Source organism: Siniperca chuatsi, linkage group LG10, assembly GCF_020085105.1.
Source record: "Siniperca chuatsi isolate FFG_IHB_CAS linkage group LG10, ASM2008510v1, whole genome shotgun sequence".
In the NCBI taxonomy this organism is placed as follows: domain Eukaryota; kingdom Metazoa; phylum Chordata; class Actinopteri; order Centrarchiformes; family Sinipercidae; genus Siniperca; species Siniperca chuatsi.
The window spans coordinates 9673781-9695912 of NC_058051.1; the positions used below are offsets into that span (position 1 = coordinate 9673781).

Consider the following 22132-nt stretch of genomic DNA (forward strand, 5'->3'; position numbering starts at 1 on the left):
CCTTTTCTACGATCTTCTTACGTTTCATTTTTCAAAGCCTCTCGTGTCCTCGTTTCCAATTTCGTGCTCCGATTCCTCCTCTGACTCCATTTCCGCCATCCACCTTCAACTACCAGACCTTATTGTTCAAGTCACTAAACTATAATCACAATTACATTCTTATATATACACATGAAAGGTTTATAATTAACAAACCAATCCCTCCTTAAAAACTATTTAAAACGCCATCTAATAAATTTTATTCAGATGAGGTTGATCACCAAAACTATTTTAGGTACAAACAGATAGGAGGTTTTCCTCCACCTGGCAACTTACAGCATCGGCAATACCTCTTGCAAATCCCACTCATCAACAGAATCATACATAAATGTCATGAATACATCATATATGATATTTTTGATGAGCCAAAGAAAACTTGTTTTAATCTTATTTTATTAGATGATTAGATGCACAAAAGAAAATCCAAATTTCATAAAAATACAATAGAAAATGAAAGAGAACTGACATTTATCCACATGTGTAACCATACATCAGTGATAGGACCTATTAATCCATTCTTGTGTGAGATATGGACATGTATAAATAAACTATAAGCTGTATGAACTGCATGTATGACTGTAAACACACATGTATACAATGTTCATTATGTACTTCAAGGCAAACATTCTCACAGGATAACTTCAGTAACTCACTATAGGGTTGCACGATATGGTAACAAAAAATCATATTGCGATTATTTTGACAGATATTACAATTGCGATATGATTCACGATTAGTGGGAACGATCATTTTTGCATCACAATTTTCATTTTCACTGAAAAAACTATTAAAGTCATGATGATGTTACATTTGTTGGGGTCTGTACCAAAAAAACATGTTTTCTTACATCTGGAGAACAACATTTATTGACCAGGGCATCTCTGCAGCACTACAGTATTTCATTATAATACTTTTATAATAGTTTTGTCGTTCATTTTACCTTAATCAAAACATTGCAGTTTCTGCGCCATATCGATATATCGCAGTTCAATTAACTGTGCGCAGTAGTTCAATTAACGGTGCAGCCCTACTCATGTATAAGATTAATTGTTTATTTATGTACAATGCTTGTATTACAAATGTTTCATTTCATAATAACTTTTTACATGACACTGCAAGAAAATAAACAGAAAATGTCTGCCAAAATACATTTGTGAGCTTAAGATAGCTTTATTGACCATCACACATATTACTGGATGTTATTTTTTACAAATCCTTCCTATACACAAACATACGTAGCATGTTAACACATTTTAGAGGTCAAAGTGCACGGTTGCTGCCATTGCAGCACAGCTGAGGTAGAGGTGGCTAATTGGTCGATTGTTTAAGGGCACATCAGCAAGGATTGTAGATGTACTAGTCACCATGCTGCTGTGAGCTCACGGCTCCTCCTGTCTGGCCAGATCCAGTATGGAACCATCAAGTTTGTGGCCATCATGAACATCTATTTTCAGGTAAACCGTTCTCTTATATTGGGATGAGGATCACTATTAAGTCAGGGCGCATGGATGCCTTTTTTTAGTGTTTAGGGCCCTCCCCTCCACAGAGTGATGCCCTTTTGCCCTCATTGCAATCCCAGCTTCATAGATAGCCCACTGCAGAACTACTCCGGCTGGTAACTTACTAAAGCCTTCCTCTGAGATATGGTTTATCTTCAGGTAACCCCCCGGCCTGTGCAGAGCCACTCCATGTAGGTGGGAGAAGAGCAGCTGTAAGTCACTTGTCAGCGTGTAGTGAGATACCAGCCTCAGCTCAGTGGGAATGTCCGTTTCCTCAGAGTACTCAAAAATGGCCGTCATGTATTTAGACAGGTCCTGGCCCCTGGCTTTGGCTCGTCCCACTTCCTCTCCAACCAGTTGGACGGCTACATCAGAGCTGAAAGCGTTGGACCCAAAGTCCATCCCACTATCTGCCTCCTCATCTTCGTTGTGACCCTCTGGCTCTGGAGACTTAGGTCTGTGATTGAAGCCCCAAGAACAGATCACCAATATGAAGTCGCACTCCCGGATCTGACGGCAGTGCCAGGCCATACTGCCCTCCTCAGTGACACTCATAGAGTCCCACAGGTCCAAGCACACCTGGGAAGAAAAAACACTGTCACAACAAACTGATCTAGTAACACATTTAACCCCACCCCTATCTCATATTAAAGAAAAGAAAAAACAAAGAAATTGACAATATAATCATTAGCTTTTTAAGATGTTGTAAAAATAATCTCCAGATATTTATTCTTTTTTGTATTTATTATTTGTTTCTGCCTGTCTGATTAGACTAAATCAGAACACCTGTAGCAAAATGCATTAGAGGCATGAAATGTCATATGATATCCACTACCTGAGTGGCCATGTGCTGTTGTATGAAGGCCCCTAAATGCATGACAGCTTTGACATGAGCGGGGCCATCATAGCTGCTGTAGCAAATCAGAAGTCGAGGAGGGGTCAGCCTGTTTCTGGGCAAAGCCATCACTTCCTCCTGAGTCCCACTTTCTTGATGCTGCTTGATAATATCTGAATGAATGACAAAAATAAATCTGGTTATATTTCACACGATGCTGGTAATGGCAAAGACAGACCGGCGGTACAAGAAAGGTTCTGTGTCAAATAGTGTAAAATTAATAATTATCATTAATTATTAAATTAGCTTTCATGAAATGCAAACAGTGATTTTACATGAAGTATTTGGTTTGTCTTTGTACCTGGTTTTATGTCAAGTTTCTTCATCTGCAGCTTGGGCCTCCTCCTGGTGAAAGCAGTCAGCAAGACGACAAGTATGGCTACCACAGCCAGGCACAGTGGAACCATCAGAGCCAAGGAGGGAGTGACAGAGAGTGACGAGGCACCTTCTGAGGATTGGGGAGTTGTGATTCCATGACAATTCAGTGACAGACTTTAAAGAAATAGTTTGACATTTTGTGCGTAATTTGCATTACTGCAGAGAGTTAGATGAGAAGATTAATACCACTGTCATGTCTGTGTGCTAATTACGGAGCTAGAGCTGGGAGTAGATTAGCATAGTTTAGCATAAAGTCTGGAAGCAGGGGAAACAGCTTGCCTGACTCTCTCTGAAGTTCAAAAATATGCCTACCAGCACCTGAAAAGCCAGCAAACTAGTAGACACCAGAAAAGAACTGATCCTGGCCAGTGGTCGAGTTACAACACATAACATCCTGTAAAACAACAGTGTCATTTTTATATTTCTGTGTATGGATAGAACAAATGAGATACATCATGTTTATTACTGAGCTTTAGAGGTGTTGGTGTATTTATGAACTTTGTAGAGAGACAGTCTAGGTGTTTCCCCCTAGTCTTTATGCTAAGTTAATAGCCTCCTGGCTCAAACTCCATAATTAGCATGCAAACATGAGGCGGTAAGGATCTTCTCATCTAACTTGACAGGAAAGCAAATAAAAATATTTACCAAAATTTTGCATTATTGATGGGATTCATCACACATGTATTAAATATACAGAGACTGTATTTATGGTCCAACATACACTTCATATCTCCACAACAAAAAGTAAAGAGAGGCTTGCATAGCACCTATACATTGTGATTGTATGGCTCAGCAACAACAAGACAACCTCCCCTACCTTTTTGAATGCGCATGACCTGAACATTGAATGTTTTCCTCACTGCATCCACTTCATTAGCTGCAATCTGTGACACAAGAAATGTTGAGCGTGAAAGTTCATTCTTAACCTTGTAGTTTGGCCACTTGGGGGCAGCACAACAAGCTGTAAACACAACACTGACATATTATCATCTTATAAAGCTTATATAGCGAATGTGTGAGCAAACAGTTGCCTATTTATGTAGAAAACACGGAGAATTTATTTGGGGTCAGGTTTCTGGCCACCTGATGAATGTAAGTCCAATATTCAGTCTCCTTTCATCTCTGTTTTACTCTCCATCAACTCTTGCATTTCCACCAACTACTGCATTTCGTTGCCTTGTACTTGTACATGTGTAATGACAATAAAGTTGAATCTAATCTAATCTTGAGGGGAAATATCTGGCTTTTTAGCTGCTAAATGCTCCACTATGTTCACCACCTAGTCGTTAACTTTGATTGTGTGCCGATTGTTGCTTGGCATAATGTGTATTGTATATCATATAGTGGTTTTATCTGAGCTTTTTTGAAGGAGACAGCTGCCTGTTGCTGGAAATGACGCTGATGGGTGCGGTGAGAGTGAACCAAAACAATGAGTCGAAAGATGCTAAAAATCTCTGTAGAGCAGAGGGGAGCCGCAGTGTCTGGTGCCCTTCTCTGTGGGTTCGTCACCACGAGTGACCACTTTGACATCACACTTCATCATTTGATCTATTGTTTCAACCATATTTCATTGAAGGTACAGTATGTAGGATTTAGTGGCATCTAGCGGTGAAATTGCAGTTTGCAACCATTTGAATACCACTTGCCTCACCCTCCCGTTCCAAGCGTGTAGGAGAAACTACAGTGGCCGCGAAACTCGCAAAAAATGTGAAAGGCCCAATCTAGAGCCTGTGTTTGGTTTGTCCATTCTGGTCTACTGTAGAAACATGGCGGTGCAACATGGCGGCCTCCGTGGAAGGGGACCCGTTCCCTATAGATAAAAGCAGCTCATTCTAAGGTAACGAAAACACAACGATTCTGTGATTACACACTAATGAAAACACACTTATAAATATTATATTCCATTTCTGCCAATATCTCCTCCTAAATGTTACATAATGGACCTTTAAGTTCCATTCCTAGGTCAAATAATGACAACTTAGCCATCTCCATGACAACTGAGCAAACTCTATCCGCTGATGAAGTCCATAAAATGTGGTGGAAAGCTCCAGAAAAAATGCCAGAAGTGGACCTTGATGTAAGATTATTTTGTCAAACTACAAGAAATGTTATTTCAAGACAAAGACAATGAAAGAATAAAAATATGTAGATTAGCATAGCCCATATAATGCATATTTTTTGAGAATGGTCAGGGCTTGACATTAAGCTTCAGGCAAGTCCCTGAGATGTTTTACTTGCGCAATAGCCAAACTTACTTGTCTGAAATGGAAAATGTAGGCTTGTTAAAAAAATAAATAAAATCAACAAGGATTTGAAATAAGGGGCTGTCATTTTTTTTTTTTTTACCACTTTATGACTAATACAATTAAATGACAAGTATCAATTTGTGAGGTTGCTGTAACTAGGTAGACATTTGATACTGAAAGGTAAGTGACATCATGTTTGGGTTGGGCAATATTTTAAAATTTTCCAAAAGGCCATCGTCAGCTTAACAACAATATATTTGGGCAGGTGTGTGTGTGGAAATAAAACAACCAACAAGATTGTCGCTCGTTATACCATTGCACACAGCGTTTGAGATCAAAGCTGTCAACCAACGCATCATGGACGGCTAACAACAACTAACAATAACTGAAAAATAGATAGAATGGATGAAAGTTGAAAACAGTTATAGTTCAATATATAATGCAATCAGTGTTAAGTATAAATTAGTTATAATCCACTTTTATTTTACCTCACAAGTGTAATTCGTTCCTTCTTGAAGGTCATTCAGCTGATAGCTGTGGTGAGTTTTGTTTTTGTTGGAATTCTAAGGAAATTAAATTAAGGTTATGGTTAATACAATTATTAAGTTCACAGAAGCAAGGTATTGGGAAGATATAAAGCTGCAGAAGTTGAAACAACTCACAGGTATTATGTCTGTGTATTTCTTTATGCCGTTTGCGTAACACAGTGAGAAGTAGCTTCTGATGCCCAGGTTTGGGGGAGCCAGGTTAAAGGTCACAGTGATGGCAGTCCCTTCCTGTTGGACCTCAATATGTTTGGGATACCAGTCTACAACCAGACCATAAAATATTGACAGATGTCAAGCTGATCACAAGAAGAAACATTTAATCACAAGATAGCATTGCTATACAAAACCAGAGTTTATTTGGGAACTATAAGAAATTGAAAAAGTGTTACATTGTTACATTTTCTCTCACCTTTTTTGCACTGCTCAAGACCGTTCTTCTCTGCACATGCTGCAAAGTAATATGTGCATATTACTGTAAATTCACCATTGTTTTGACAATAGTCTTACTGAAAGATATATGATGAAAATTGCAATGTTTAGAGAGCAGACAAGTTTCCTGGTGACAGAGCATGAGATGTCATAACTATATGCACTGTAAATAAGCCAACAGAAGGAGGGATTTAGATTTTAAAGGTTACCCTAAGGCAATGACAAACTCTGTGAACTCCACTGAAACTGTGTGTGTGTCTGCTTTATGAAATAATATCTAGCCTAGAGCTTAAAGGGGTCTTACAGCGTGTGGAGAAGATCTTGCTGTGATAGAACCTCTCCCACTCCTCAGGCACTGGTAGAGCCATGACAGTAACAGCATACTGGGACCCAAGAGAGAGGCCGGGGAAAGGGTCCGACTTGTACACCTGCAGAATGCAGCGGCAATCATGAACGTTCTTCAAATACCCTGCACACTTTTATCTGATAAGGTGAGATAAGAGAGTGAGTTTTTGACAAATGCTTTATTAGTGGTTGAGGAGAACAGCTTTCTCATACAAAATTTCATATATATTATTAAATATAAGAAAAACAAAACAAAGACTTTGGAGTGGCCTAGTCAAAGTCCTGATCTGAATCCAATTGAGATGCTGTGGCATGACCTTAAAAAAGGCAGTTCATGCTCGAAAACCCTCAAATGTGGCTGAATTACAACAATTCTGCAAAGATGAGTGGGCCAAAATTCCTCCACAGCACTGTAAAAGACTCATTGCAGGTTATCGCAAACACTTGATTTCAGTTGTTGCTGCTATGGGTGTTATTAGGTTTAGGGGGCAATCACTATTTCACACAGGACCATGTAGGTTTGGGTTTTGTTTTCCCTTAATAATAACAACAACCTTTATTTTAAAACTGCATTTTGTGTTAAAAATAAGAAATCAGGAAGAGGGCAAACACTTTTTCACACAACTGTATTATATATAGTACAAATTTTAAAAAGCCACTGGGGATGCACAAGCCAGTGCATTCCTAATTGCCGGTCCCAAGCCCGAAAAATGGGGAGGGTTGCATCTGGAAGGGCATCTGGCGTAAAAAGCCTATGCCAAATCAAATATGCGCATCATCAGATCTCCATGCCGGGTTGGCCTGGGCCGGATTTGCCAACGAGATGGCAACAGATGGTCCGCTGTGGCGACCCCTACGGGGAGCAGCCATAAGATGCAGAAGATTTTAAAAAGATTAGATGGGCAAAATAAGTGATTTTTATCAACACTTTCCCCAGTGGGGCTGAATGATGAATGCCATTTCATGTGATGTGATGTCATTTTGGGAGGTTCCCTATCTTCAACTTTATTTCTTTTCCTTTTTAAGGGATTCTATATGAATATTGGTTTTTTTTTTGATTGATTTTGTAAAAAATGTTGTAATTTGATAATTTCTTGGCCTCATATATTGTTTTGTTTATATTCCTTAAAAAAGTGTCTTCATTAGCAGTGCACTGAAATACTGGCCTGATATGTTGTGTAACAGTAGACGTTTTACTTACTTTTTTGTAGGATTTGTTTTTCTTTAAGGTTATAAAGATATTTGCAGTTTGGATATGAGACTTATGGTAATAGTCTGATATGCCTCCAGAGGTACCAGAGTACTAGTACAGAGTGGTTGTTGCAGCCTGTGGCTCTAGTATTAACATGTGGTTGTTTCATATTGTGCAATTGATGCCTGACAAAGGACTGAAACATTGTATCTCTGATAAACACATGCTAATAGTGTGCAATTTTTTTTTTTGCAGGAATTTGAGTATTCTTTTACAAAATATCAAAAATAAAACAAAATACCTAGGCTAGTTACAGTCTTTGTCTTTCAAATAAAACACACATTTTCCATTTCTCCATTTACCATTACAATAATCCTTCATCAGTATTCAATCAGTGTACTACTGCATTAATGAGTCCTCATTCAGTCCATTAACTGAGCTAGTGTTTCCATTTAGTTTACAACTACCTAAAGAAAACATTACTATGAAATGTAGAATTTTAGGTTTTCACATGTTCCCTTAATTAACCTCACTCCTACTGCAAATAAAAAATTAGCACATTGCTATTAATGACTGATGAATGTGTGAGCTAAAGATTTGCAAAGTCTAACTTTTCAAAGTGCTTATAATATTTCAAGAATCGTAGAAAAGGTTTCAGTCGTAGTCATCTGGACACTGGCTAGCTAAGCTAATTAGCTTAAATTTCTGAGTTCTCAGACCATTTTCACAATTGAGAATGACTTCCGGATGGGAGGCGAAACGTCTTGATTCTGAAAACAGTGTCCAGATGACTACGACTGAAACCTTTTCTACGATGGAACACTTCTGGACGAATGAGGGACTACACCGTCATATTTCAAGAATGTATACATACAACAAACTGTAACACCAATAATATATTAATTTAGAACAAGCTGTTATTCCAAGAAAAATAGCATTTAACCCAAAGCGAAATGTGGTTTAACCCAAAGCGAAACTACAACATGCTTGCATCTTACTTTGATCTCATCGCAAAGTTTATAGCTGGCGCCATCTTGGGTCACCCGCGACATAAAGGAAAACCTTAGTTTTCTACTTGTTCACAAAAACATATAAATGTACTAATTACCCTTACAAAATCGACCTAACTGTTAAGCAACATGTGTATGTAATTATACAAGTTTTAAAACTTCACAAACCTGTAAAAACAGGAAAAAGAGGAGGATTGTTGAGGATTTTAAGCTTTTAGCACTTTTATGGACTTTATTGGGGATTTTAAGCTTGTAGCACTTTTACGGACTAACTGCAAGTGTGATGGCCGAGTGTGGATCTTGCCACCTTACCATCTCAAGAGCTGAAGAGAAGTATTGCTTGTCTGGATGCCGAGCTCAAAGAAAAAGACAAGCTCAGGCGACCATCCCATCTCACTCCCCTGACTGCTCTACTCCAGTATTGGACAATGATCCCACTCTTCCGTGGCTCGACTCCATCATCACAGGCTCTCAGGAGCATGAAGCTGTTTCAGCTAAGCCTTTAGATCTGTAGCTTGTGGGAGCAAAGCCCACAGCAATGGCCATCCTTGCCAAGTCCCAGCGGAGGCACAGTCGCTTGTCGTCGGGGGTGGTGAGAAGGCGCCGGTGAATTCGACTCCACGTCAACTGGAGCACTGGACTGTAGCCTGCAAGGTGCAAAGCGCCCGACTCCCCCTCGGGACCTCCCACTGGCCAACAGGTTTGACATCCTGGATACGCAGGAATTTCCTCCACTGGAGGGACGCTTCCACTTTCCTGCAGTCAAGTCCATCTCCTCCTCCTCTAACTGCAAGTTGCTGAAAGAGGCCATGGTCAGGAGAAGCTCTGGAGGTCTCACTCATTGGGAGACAGCAGGGAACCTCTCTGCTAAGAAGGACACCGCCCCCTCGCTGCAGCAGTCCCCCAGCTCAGGCGCTGTAGTCGCAGGTGCATTAGATCTCTTTTGTTTGATGCTATTTTAGACCCAAGCAGCCATTTGGGGTCACACACATACACACACACACACACACACACACCCTTTTGTTCTTTAGCTTAATTATTTTAGAGATTTAGCGTTATTTTCATATTGTGTTTTTTATTATCTGTTGTTAAATGCTTGTGTATAATTATGCTGGTTTCTTATGTTGCACAAGAGTGAATAATTTGCCAACCTCTTCTATGTTGAACTCCAAATCCTTCAACCTACTAGCTATTGATGGTAATTCAATTCAATTCAATTTTATTTCGCCAATTTGCAACAGAAGTTATCTCATTGCACTTTTCCTATAGAGCAGGTCTAGAACATACTCTTTATAATATTAATTACAGAGACCCAACAAATCCCACCATGAGCAAGCATTTGGCGACAGTGGCAAGAAAAAACTTCCTTTAAGAGGCAGAAACCTTGGACATAACCAGACTCAGTGGTGGGCAGCCCTCCGCCATCCGCCGCTGCCGTGTAATTCTGGTTATAGTTATTAATTCAATTATTAATCTGAGTTCCCAATTGATAGTTTAGTATATTATATGAGACTCAATCAATTGATTGGCTATCATTTCTCTTCTTTAAGAAGAGTGGTTCCCTTGAGGAATTTATTAATTAAATGTATTATTTATGATTGGTTGCACCTACACAGTTTGGTGCCCCTTTAGCACTGTAAATGCTAACAGTATATAATACAACACAAGAGTTGTGGTTGAATATTATTGGAAAATTGTAAGGCTATTGTGATATTTCAATATTTAGGGCCTGAGCACAAAAATGCCAGGGCCAACAGCTCCTGGCACTGAAAGTGCAAGGAACCTATTGTTTTTGTAGAGATTCTTCTTCTTCTTGTTATTATAATTATCATTATTAGGGCCAGAGTACAAAGTGCAAGGAACCTATTGTTTTTGTATATTAATATCAGGGCCCGAATGTAGTGAGTCCCTGGGACCCACAGGTGGTCATTTGAGTGGTTCCCAGGAAAATTGAGTGGATCCCCAAGTTTTTTGACAAATTGCAGTGTTCAGCTCGTGTTTAGGGATGGGTATTAAGATTTTATCGATTCTACTACTATTATAGACTCTTTTTCATTACTACACAATTGCTTTTTAAAAAATATATTCTTAAAAAAAGAATACATTCAGAAAAAGATTAGAATTTAATATTTTAAATATAACTAAATGTTGTTTCTAGAGCAGCAACAGCAAAGTCACTATATAAACTCAATATTTCACTAAAAATCTAAAATGTCAATGAAATATTTCACGTAAAAACAAATCTAAAAATGTCAATAAATCATATTCCTGACATCAAAATACTGAGTAGAGTTTAGAAAGAATGAAGACCAAAGATATCAATCACTATCAGTCCTTTCTCCTGTCGTCTGTCCTCCTTTCTCTGAGTACATTATTATGAGACAATAAGATTATTATTATTATCATTTCTATAATTATTAGGGCCCAAGCACGAACGTGCCAGGGCCAACGACTCCAGGAACCTATTCTTTTTGGAAGGATTATTATAATTATTATTATTATATATTATTGTTCTTTTCAAACGCATTCTGGAGTGCGCTGGGATGCTCAAAAGCGCTTGAAAATTTGCACACGTCAGACCTAGCGAAAATCACAAAGTTCTGCAGTGACTGGGCTTGGGTGTGGCCACTGGGCTCTATAGCGCCTCCAAATGCATGCCAGCTTTGGCATGAAGTTGCTTTGATTTTCATGAGATTTAGGGGGATCATTGCTCTCATCATAAAGAACAAAGTTCATCAATCTGTTCAGACCATCTTCATACCCACTGTGAGTATATCATGTGTAGTTTAGTTATCAAATAGCTCCAGCACTGTTTATTAAGGCTTCGTCACCAGGCCATCTTGACCTATTTCCTCTTTTGCATATGGCTTTCTTAATTGTTGTTGATTTTTATTGAATTTTTTTTGGTGTGATTGCAATAAATACAATTTAAGAGGTATTTCCATTCTGTAAGCAATTGATTGTTTTAATAAACATTTCTGCTGATCCTTAGTGGAAGCCCTTATCACTTTTGTGTGTCTTATACTACACAGAAATTGAGCCGAAATGTTATATTTACCATAAGGAATTTGTAAGCATACAGCCAATACTTGGGTGATAATTGTTGGATTGATAACCCTTGAGGTAGGCTCACAACACACTAAATTTCAAATACAAACAACCGTTAATGTAGCACTCAATAAAAAGCCCCAAGTCAAAATGATTAACACAATGAATTGTGTTACACACACACTGAATAAGGACAACAACCATTTTGTGCCACCAGTGGCAATAGGATGCACACCCTTACTTGCAATATTGCAGAAAATGGTTAAGCTGTTACTTTTGCCCCTCCACCATTTGCATGTATGAAGTAGAGTGTACCACTGGAAAAATGCAAGTGCACACAGCTCATAGTTCATCCATTTAATTATAAAAATAAAGATTCACCATGGCATTTGGTCATCAGGCTACGGTTGTGGTGGTGATGGTGGCAGGTCAGGGTCTTCTGCTCATGAGGAGGTCCCTCAATGTGGTCTTTATGTAATGGCACTCTCCTTGTTTGTGTTATGTTGTGTAGCACAATGCAGGTACAGATTATGTAGCATGCTTGCTGTGGCTCCACACTTAGATAGTTCAAGCAGGCAAATCGTACACCATTGAGATGCTTGATTGTCCCTCTTGTCATGCCATGGACAACATTGTTGTACCTCTTCTGTGAGTCACAAGTTATGGTAGCAAAAGCGGTCATCAGAACTCTGACAAAACTTAAGTTATTGTACTTGGTACCCAAACACCTCCGAGACAAATTATCTAAAGATATAGTTACTCTAGATGGCATTGTCCTGGCCTCCAGCAGCACCATAACGAACCTTGGCGTTATTTTTGATCAGGATTTATCCTTTAACTCCCACATGAAACAAAAAAAGGACTGCCTTTTTTCACCTACGTAATATTGTAAAAATCCGGCACATCCTGTATCAAAATGATGCCGAAAAATTAGTGCATGCATTTGTTACTTCTAGGCTGGACTACTGCAATTCCCAATTCCCAATTCCAAATCCGGCTGCCCGAATAAGTCTCTTAAGACTCTCCAGTTGATCCAGAATGCTGCGGCACGTGTACTGACAAAAACTAGGAAAAGAGACCATATCTCTCCAATATTAGCTTCTCTGCACTGGCTTTCTGTAAAATTTAGAATAGAATTTAAAATCTTTCTCCTCACCTACAAAGCTTGTAATGTTCAGGCACCAACATATTTTAAGGATCTCAAAAAACCATATTATCCGACTAGAACACTGCGCTCCCAGGGTGCAGGGTTACTTGTGGTCCCTAGAGTCTCCAAAATAGAATGGGAGCCAGAGCCTTCAGTTATCAAGCTCCTCTCCTGTGGAATCATGTCCCAGTTTGGGTTCGGGAGGCAGACACCATCTCTACATTTAATTGTAGGCTAAAAACTTTCCTCTTTGATAAAGCTTATAATTAGGGCTGGCTTGGGTGAGTCCTGAACCATCCCTTAGTTATACTGCTATAGGCCTAGACTGCCGGGAGACTTCCCATGATGCACCTTTTTCCTCTCTCCTTCTCTCCCTCTCCATCTGTATGCATTTTTGATTCCATTACTGCATGTTACTAACTCAACATCTTCTCTCTCCCGTAGTTCTGTGTGTTCTCATTTCTCTCCTCTCTCCTCCTGTCGCTTCCAGCAGGTATTTCTGCCTCCGGAGCTGCGGGGTCTGGGTCTGTGGTTGTGGGCCACCTGCTGCCCCCATGTTCCTGCTCGACAACTGCTACTACAGTTGTTGTTATTGGCTCTGTTACTGACGCTGACATTATTCTTCCTATAGCTGTCATTCCTATTATTACTAATTTATTAATATTAACACTATAATTACTATTCCACTATTTAAAAAAAACCAATTCTACGTGGTCTTTGCATTGTGCCTCCCTAACCCTATCCCCTTCCCCCAAACCCCTGCCCTCTCTCTCTCTCTCTCTCTCTCTCTCTCTTGCTCTCTCAAAACCTAACACGGCAGATGGCCACCAACCATTGAGTCTGGTTCTGTCCAAGGTTTCTGCCTGTTAAAAGGAAGTTTTTTCTTGCCACTATCGCCAAATGCTTGTTCATTGTGGGATTTGTTGGGTCTCTGTAATTAATATTATACAGTACAGTCTACACCTGCTCTATAGGAAAAGCGCAATGAGATAACTTCTTTTATGGATTGGCGCTATATAAATAAAATTGAATTGAATTGAATTGAATCAGCCAGGGTAGAAAGGGGTAACTGCTGTCTGGAGCAGTCTGCTGGAACTTGTGGTACAGATTGCTTTCCTTCAAAATACAGACATCATGTATGGACCCAGGCCATCGCACAACACAATGGGTGATTATAAGGTCAGCATTTCCCACAAGCTGTACAATGATGCTGTGGCAGCCATTTCTATTCACAAACTCCCATTCTCTTGGATGAGGTGCCTGAATATGCGCATGTGTGCAATTGGTCACGCCAATGGTGCTGGGCATCCTGCCCTATGAGAAAAATGTCCTCTTTGTCTGCGTTACTTCCTCTTCATTTTGAGGGAATTTGATGAATAGACCCAGACGACTGGCCAGGGCAGATCCCACTGAATGCAACACATGGCCCACTGTGGATTTAGTCACTGACAGTCCATCCCCAATCACTTCATAGAAGGAACCACATGCATAGAAATGCAATGCAATTAGCACATGCTGCTCCACAGTCAAGACATGGCTCCTCTGAGTGGCACATTCTAGATGTGGACGACGAATATTGCAGATGATAACAATGTCCTCTCGCCCAAATCTGTATGTATAAAGCTGATCATTGGAGTAATGCTCAAGTAGAATGGGGCATTCAGCATGTTGTCTTGGCTTGTATCTTCTTCAGTGTTGGAGGCGGTGCACAACCAAGGCTATTGCAAAAGAACAATTCCTGCTTAGAGAACCCAATTTAAGACCCTCACAATTAGCCTGGGCTACTGTCACACCTCAATTCAATTGTGCTGGCATGGCATAAAAGGGTAACCTCTTCACCAACTTCCAGCCAACATGGAGGCCCAAAAGAGCAACGAACTTCAGCAGTGCGGAGACTCATACGTTACTGGGATCCTGAGAATTTTGGCATCAAATTGATCCAGATGTCTGCCTTAAATTTTGAAATACCCAAATGTAGCAATTTGTCCGGATTAAAGGTAGGATTGGATTACCAAATCTGAATCCAAATCTTCAGGATTGGAAATCTTTGTATCTGCTTTGAAATACCCAATTTTCAGATCAAAACTGGTGTGTCTTCCCAGGGGAATGTCTTTGTTAAAACAGGAGTGCAAAAGATTTAGGATTCACTCTGATGAAATAATTTTTCAAAATAGAAATTTATTTATATGAAAAGTATTACTTTGTTGTTTATCTAAACTCAAAATTAGCTGTGAACATTCATGTGAGTAAAAACCGTGACAGCTCTATGTTTGTAACAACAATTTGTGTTAAAAACAGCATACTAGACAGAAAAAGAAGTATAGACCAAAGCAAGTGGAGCACTTCCTACCCTTTGAGCATGTGAAGCCAGAAGCGAGAGGTTACGGTGGAAGAGAAAGAGCTGACAGGCAACACCAGACCCTCCCAAAGCCTGGAGGGACACCTGAAAGCCTCGCAGGAAGGCGATTCCTGCAGCAAACACAAAAGGACTATAAGGAGTATAATCAATGTCACGGACTCAGCTGCAAGCCATCATCTAAGTTCCATATATACTCCAGTGTGAAACATGTGTATGCTGCTTGTGCTACACCGGTTCAGTGCATAGTCAATTAAACCTTTAACATGAAAGTTACACATAATTTATACCTTTCAATAATAATTCACTGTATGTCACCTGAAGTAAATCTTGTTTATGTCAAACACTGATATGAGAAATTACTTTGGGGGCAGTAACCCATGTCTGACATGATAAATTAGTTTCAAAACTGGCTAGAGTCTTAAAAACCAACCGAACAACCGCCCACTTTAAAGACGACTGGCTTTAACAAATAAGAAGAGAGATGTGTGTATTTAGTTGTCAATCCGTATCAGCATACCATAGTAACTGGGCTTCCAGGAGACAATGATGGTGTCAGATTTGGGGTTTGGCTCGTGTACAAATTCAATCTTCACATCATTTGGTGCTTGGACGTAGTGCTGACAGATTTTAGGGTCTTCTTCTCCTAGCAACTCAAAACATGGCCATGGAATACAACCTGAGGAGAAATAACAATGGATACATAGAATGTCAAAGTGTTTTAGACATTCTCAGTACATTATAATTTCTAGACAGTGCACAAGTCAGCATTCACTAGTCAGTTTTCATTGTATGTAGCCCAATATCACAAATCACTAATTGCTAAAGTTAGCATGCTAACATGCCCACAATCACAATGCTAACATGCTGATGTGTAGTAGGTAACATTTACCTAGTTCATTTAACTATTCATTTACATTTATCTAGTGTGTTAGCATGCTAGCATTAGCTAATTAGGACCAACCACAAAGTATGGCCGAGACTGATGGGAATGTCATTAGTTTTGCAAGTATTTGGGGTCATGCTTTAGATAACGGCCAGCAACACGAAGCGTAAATTTTTCCCCAATTTACAGTATATTTTTTTGTACTAACAGTGTGGCTGTACAGTACGTACCAATACATGTTGGTACAGAGGAACAAGATGTGAAATTACGGAGGGGTTAATAATGCAGGAACTTCTAAGAATTTATGCTGTTGGTATTTTTAACTACTGGACACCACTCTGTTATTACATGGAATAGTATGCCGGCTGATCAATAATCAGGCATTTGGGAGGAACTTAATGAGAACTTACACTGTTAAGTATTGAAAAATCAGGTACCCAACATTTGCTGGTGAAGTGAGTGGCAGATGAAACTATCTTCCATGGAGCTGTTGTTGAGGGACACTATAGAGATGTTTTGGCATTAGGTCAGCTTGTTCTTGGATGCAAGCTGAAATTGCTTGAAATTAGTTTACTGTTAGAAGAGACGTGCAAAGTTTTAAAGTTGAAATGACCCATAACTTGTCATATCATATTTTCATTTTGATATTTGTCTTTTACAACGTCCTTAACCTTTAGATGAACACTGTACTACTACTACTACTATTACTCACTGTAGCCTACTCCATAACAACAATTAATAGCACTGTCAATCCACATAAACCCCAGGGTTCTGAAGTCTCCTGTAAGTACAATATTGTACTCCATACTGTAAGTAGGCCTACTTTACAACATACACATTAACATATAAGGTATAGCCTACAGTATGTTCTTGACAATACTGTTTTCCCTGGACCTCTGCTTGTTCCAATGTAAAAACACAAATGTACCATGCTTTGGCTGCTCAGCCACGCTCATATTCAGCCATTTCCCCTGCTCTGCCACACTCATCCCCTGGAATCCAGTCAATAAACCTTTTTCTTATTCATTCCATTTCCCTGAGTCTGTGTCCTGCATTTGGGTTCCCCCCTGTTGATTGTTAACAAAATGATCTCGCCAACATGGTCCCAGCAGACTCAGAGTCGCTCCGCCAAGCCCTCGCCACCCAAGGCCATAGGGTCAGCACAATCAACTTCTCCGGGAAGTCATGGGGAATCCCGAGACTCTTTTGACCCATGTAACCAGGATCGACAATCAAGGTGACACTGTTTCCACTCACCTCTCCAATCCAGTCCCCGTATTCCAGCCCAGCCAGTCTGCTCGCGCAGCCACCCCTGCTCCCCCGGTTTCCTCGTCCAGAGAACCTCATGCCCCAGCGCTGGAGTGCCGGGGCATGAGGTTGCTGGGAATTTGGGAATGTGCAGGGCATCCCTTATCCAGTGCTCTCTGGTCTTTAAACAACAGCCATCAACCTACACTACAGATAAGTCTAAGGCTAGTGGGAACGCCCACTTAGCCTGGGCAACAGCTGTGTGGGAGAATCAACCTGCCATTAGTTCCTCCTTTGTTAACTTTATTTCTGAGATGAAGAAAGTTTTTGATCACACCGTCCGAGGCAGAGACTCTGCCAGACATCTCCGCCACATTTGTCAGGGTCCTTGTAGCATAGCGGAGTATTCCATAGAACTTAGGAACATAGCTGCAGATTCTGGGTGGAATGACAACTCACTCGAGGGGGGTTTTCTTAATGGGTTCAGTGACATAGTGAAGGATAAGCTACCCGCAAGGGATGACACCGACAACATAGACTCCCTAATCTCCCTGGCCAGTAAGATAGATAAATGCCTCTGTGAGCGACGTAGGGACAAAATTAGCCTCCCACCATCTTTGTCCACTTCCCACAAGAATTAATCCTAGTTGTTCGCCTGTCACCTGTGCAGTTGCCAGTTCTGCCTCCTCTGCTTCTCCTGGAGAAGAGCACATACAGCTGGGCCGGGCTCATCTTTCTCCTGCTGAACGTCTCCGAAGAACAAAGGTGGGTGAGTGCCTGTATTGTGTCCAGACCAGCCATTTTCTTGCCACCTGCTCCCTTCGGCCAAAGAGGGAGCTCACCAGTAAAGGTGGGGGTACTGGTGAGCCAAACCTCTTCTCCTCCTTTCCCACATATGCAGTTTCAAGCCACATTATGTTGGAATCAAGAATCCTTACCTCTGCTAGCTTTAGTGGACTCTGGCACTCATGAAAATGTCCTGGACTTTAAACTTGCTTCCCAGGCTGGCATTTCTGTCGAGCCCCTTGCTTCCCCTGCTTTGGACAGGAGTCACCTGAGTCACACACCAAACCTGTCCTGTGCTCCTTATCCTCTCTGGAAATCACCATGAGCATATCTGGTTTCACCTCACCTCTTCTCCCCATCTTGACTGGTCCGCTGGCAAGGTTGTTAGTTGGAGGTCCTTTTGTCATTCCACGTGCCTGCAGTCTACTCTCCCCCCTACAGAGGGCACTGTCACTCCATCCGTTCCTGAACCCCCAGACCTGTCTACAATTCCCCCCCGGATATCTTGACCTCAGCTAAGTTTTCTGTAAGCAACAAGCCCTCTCTCTGCCTCCACATCACCCCTATGATTGTGCCAATGATTTACTTCCACCCTGCACCTGTGTATTGACTACTGTGGATTAAGGTGAAGACGGATCCAGAAAAGATTCTGGCAGTGGCAGAGTGGTTGAGACCCACCTCCGTGAAACAGCTCCAGTGGTTTCTTGGCTTTGCCAATTTCTACCGACTCTTCATTCGAGACTGTAGTCGTGTAGAAACACCACTGACCCAACTCACCTTTTCGCTGTCCCTTTATCCTGGAACCCCAAGGCAAAACAACACATCAATTAATTGTGGGGTTAATTGGCATTAATCCAGTTGGTCCAAATTTGTTGATCTTTGCATTCAAAAAATATCAGCACTGTTGCCAGGAGCAACACTTCAGGTTGAAGTTTGACAAATATTTCACATGGGATTACCAAGAGTTTCTTTCTTTTCATCTGTTGTTAAATGTAGTAAAACATCATACTTCATCAGGCTTCATACATTTGGCATTTGTTTTTTATGACCTCAATGATGACAACTGGTCATACAGTTTCTGTATTTGCTCTTTAGGCTAGCCTGTGTTCACATTCTATTATGAAGTGCAAACAATGTCACATCTGCTCATTACTATGGTGAAGTGTAGCTTCAAGTTAAGGACATGAAGGATAGAGACCTTGAGGGTACACGAGGAACAATGTCTCACTGCTGCCAAATATGTTTGACCAATTAGGTATAAAGTGCAGTAAATGTTTTAACGCAGTTTCTCAGGGTATTTAGTCCACATTCCCGCAAAATGCAGACATTTGCATATAGGCTGTGAGCTCCAGTGCAGCCTGTCTGAATCAGACTTACTTCCAAACACTCCAATGGAGTTAAAACCCAGAGCCCTCTTGACATCAGCTCTGGTTATTCTGCAGTATTCACACCCAGGTCCTCCCTGCAGAAGAGAAAGCAATAATGAATTCAAACTTAGCACTTTCAAATGCATTTTTGCCTATGCACATTGAATGTTGTTTACAAACTGTTTAATGTCAGGTGAACAACCTTGATAAATAAACGTTACCTAATTGAATACATGAAACTGGAACATAGTAAGGACAACAAAGAAATGAACAAATCAAAATGCCATATAAAAAAGCTACAATTAATCTGTTAACATCATTAAAAGAAATGTATATGTAAATGTTTCAGAGATGTGTGTCAACGTAATGGTCATTTTGCAGGCTGTAGTTTGTAGTGTTGTTGAATTGTGTTGCCAATCTCGCCTCCCTACACTGGTTTCCTGTTAGCTATAGAGTTGAGCAAGTCCTGTCCCCATATCACAGTGCCAGAGACCTGACATCCTCTGACAAAAGAATCTTGTCTCTCCCATGATCCAGGACAAAGTGGTCTGGCAACATGGCTATCTCAATAATATACTGCACTGACTCCAATTCACAGTATTAGCTGCTCCTGGTTTCTGTGTTGAAACAATTGTTGTCACGATATGTAACCTGAACCAGTTGAAACTAATACATAGTAATTAATCACCTGTTCGGAATGCTATTGTGTGAGTCAAACTGCTTTTATGTGGAAACCTTACTTCTAAAAGAGTAAATATTACAATTCAAGAGGTACACACATTTATATTGCTAACTTGCACTGCAGGTTTAGAGACCATAACTAGACTAACAGGTGGAGAAAATGAGAGAGGAAGAAATACTGTGTCTCCCTCAGGCATGAGAGAGAAAGAGTGTGTGGTTCAAACAATGGTGGTTAAACTGTCAGGTTAGGTAATGGCTGTCAGAAAGTCTTTGTAGCCTAAATACTTACTTGCACTCAAGCTGGTGACAAAACATAATCAACGTGCTTAGCGTGCTCAGCACAAATGTGAAGTCGTCCACTGACACGCTCACAATGTAGGTAACTTTTCAATACACATACAGGACACATACGGAAGAGTCATTTGGTTCGAGGTCAGTCAAAGGGGATTGCTGTGTAACACAATAATCTTATGGCTCAGCTCGAGTTGACAACCTCGCATTCTTCCTTTGTGCATTTACGGTTTGTGAACGTAAACAGCTCTCTGACAGAGACTGAAAACAGCGCACTGAAAACAGCGGTACTAAAGAAATCCTATTGCCTGGAGCTAACTATTTGAGTCTACTTGTACAATATTTCTGACATTTCACACAGAAGTGAAGCAGTGCCAAGCTGGTACTGTCATTCATAGGTGGCCTGTTCAACCAAAGAGCGATTTGTGCATCTCAGTTTTTTTTAAGTTGAATCACTAAATCAAAAATCAGAAAAACAAACATAATTGTATACATAATACATAATTGTATTCATGACACAATCATAATGGTCTCAGCCAATGTCAAAACCTACTACATATGACAGTATAATGTCAACACATAAGGCTATATAGTTTCTTTAAGTTTGATAATTAGGCCTGCATGTTAATGACAGGTTATGTTTTCTTGGTTAATGTCAACTTGTCATAAAGACATTGACAGGTTATGCTGTCTTCGTTAATGTCAAGTTGTCATAATGAAGACATCTTTGTCTTAGTTAATGTCAAGTTATCATAACAAAGACATCTCAAACAATGTCAACTTTGCATTACAAGTGACATAGTTGACCGAATGTCACTTAATGACAACAGTCATAAACGACCCCTTCATGTTAATGACAGCTGTCATGTCATGGTTATGACGGTGTCATGTCAGTCTTATGCACACCCCTTCAAATAAAGTGTTACCGAATATTCTCTATTAAACATTAAACCACAAACATTAAGTCCAGGTTTGTTGTCTGAGCAGAAGTGCTTACCAGCTCCTCTGCTGTACCCGACAGCCAAAACAAACAATGTAAACAGATGCAGCTGGAGGGGACGCAGCATGTTCAATAGCAGAGCAGACCTCACCAGAAGTATATTCCAGGTAATGTTTTAGCAGTTTGAGTCTGACTACATATAAATCCTCCAGGATTAGAAACCCCAAAATGAAACAAGGAAATGAATGTAGATACAATGTAGCTGGTACAGAAGACAAGCCTGCTTATATGTCAATACAGCAGCACAGAACTTACATGCAAAGCAGAACTTGTGTATATGTGCAGTAGGTTGGAAATCCCAGTTTACCTGTCGTATACATTCCAGACTGCAGTACTGAGGAGTGATGGCAGCAGCTGTGACATCATCCTGAGCCCAGAGTGGCTGACCAAGTGCCAAGAGCTGGTACAAAACAATAGCTGCCTTCCACATGCTGCTACAGCCAGCATGACATTGTCTAACTGTGAGCACCAGACCCCTCTCTCTCTCTCTCTCTCTCTCTCTCTCTCTCTCTCTCTCTCTCTCTCTCACAGAGACACACAGACAGGACTGAATGGCTGTAAGAACGTGTTCTTTATGGTGCGTGAGAGTGAGTGACAGGAACCTGGGAGGAGGGAAAAAGAAGATGAGGGGAGTGGTGTCTTGAGGCTATGGGTGGAGGTGCAGCCAGCTAGCTCACTGTACACGTTTCAACAGTTACACTTCCAGACTAGTTCATTTTGTGCTGTGGGAGCAGAGGGCAC

General features: G+C 40.6%; 1 protein-coding gene across 2 annotated transcripts; it reads right to left on the bottom strand.

The window, feature by feature from the left end:
- Positions 1-415: 415 nt before the first annotated feature.
- Positions 416-21962, bottom strand: si:ch211-207e14.4 (interleukin-17 receptor D). Of its 2 annotated transcripts, XM_044210325.1 has the most exons (12): positions 21699-21962; positions 19430-19514; positions 15653-15811; positions 15127-15245; positions 6339-6462; positions 6015-6053; positions 5720-5865; positions 5546-5620; positions 3629-3695; positions 2735-2881; positions 2374-2546; positions 416-2117 (listed from the first exon to the last, which is right to left on the bottom strand). In XM_044210325.1, exons 1-12 carry the CDS (start codon positions 21819-21821, stop codon positions 1530-1532), a joined length of 1845 nt encoding a protein of 614 aa, XP_044066260.1. In that variant the 5' UTR covers positions 21822-21962; the 3' UTR covers positions 416-1529. The 2 variants fall into 2 exon arrangements, with proteins under 2 accessions (XP_044066260.1, XP_044066261.1); XM_044210326.1 differs by lacking the exons at positions 19430-19514; positions 21699-21962 and adding an exon at positions 16429-18849 and having other exon boundaries at positions 5720-5867; positions 6016-6053.
- Positions 21963-22132: the final 170 nt, after the last annotated feature.

Coding starts and splice junctions, on each gene's coding strand:
- si:ch211-207e14.4 (XM_044210325.1), bottom strand. CDS start 21,821: ATGTGGAAGGCAGCTATTGTTTTGTACCAGCTCTTGGCACTTGGTCAG. Junction 6,054..6,338: donor CAAGATCTTCTCCACACGCT/GTAAGACCCCTT, acceptor ATTACTTTGCAG/CATGTGCAGAGAAGAACGGT. Junction 3,696..5,545: donor GAACGAATTACACTTGTGAG/GTAAAATAAAAG, acceptor CTTGTGTCACAG/ATTGCAGCTAATGAAGTGGA.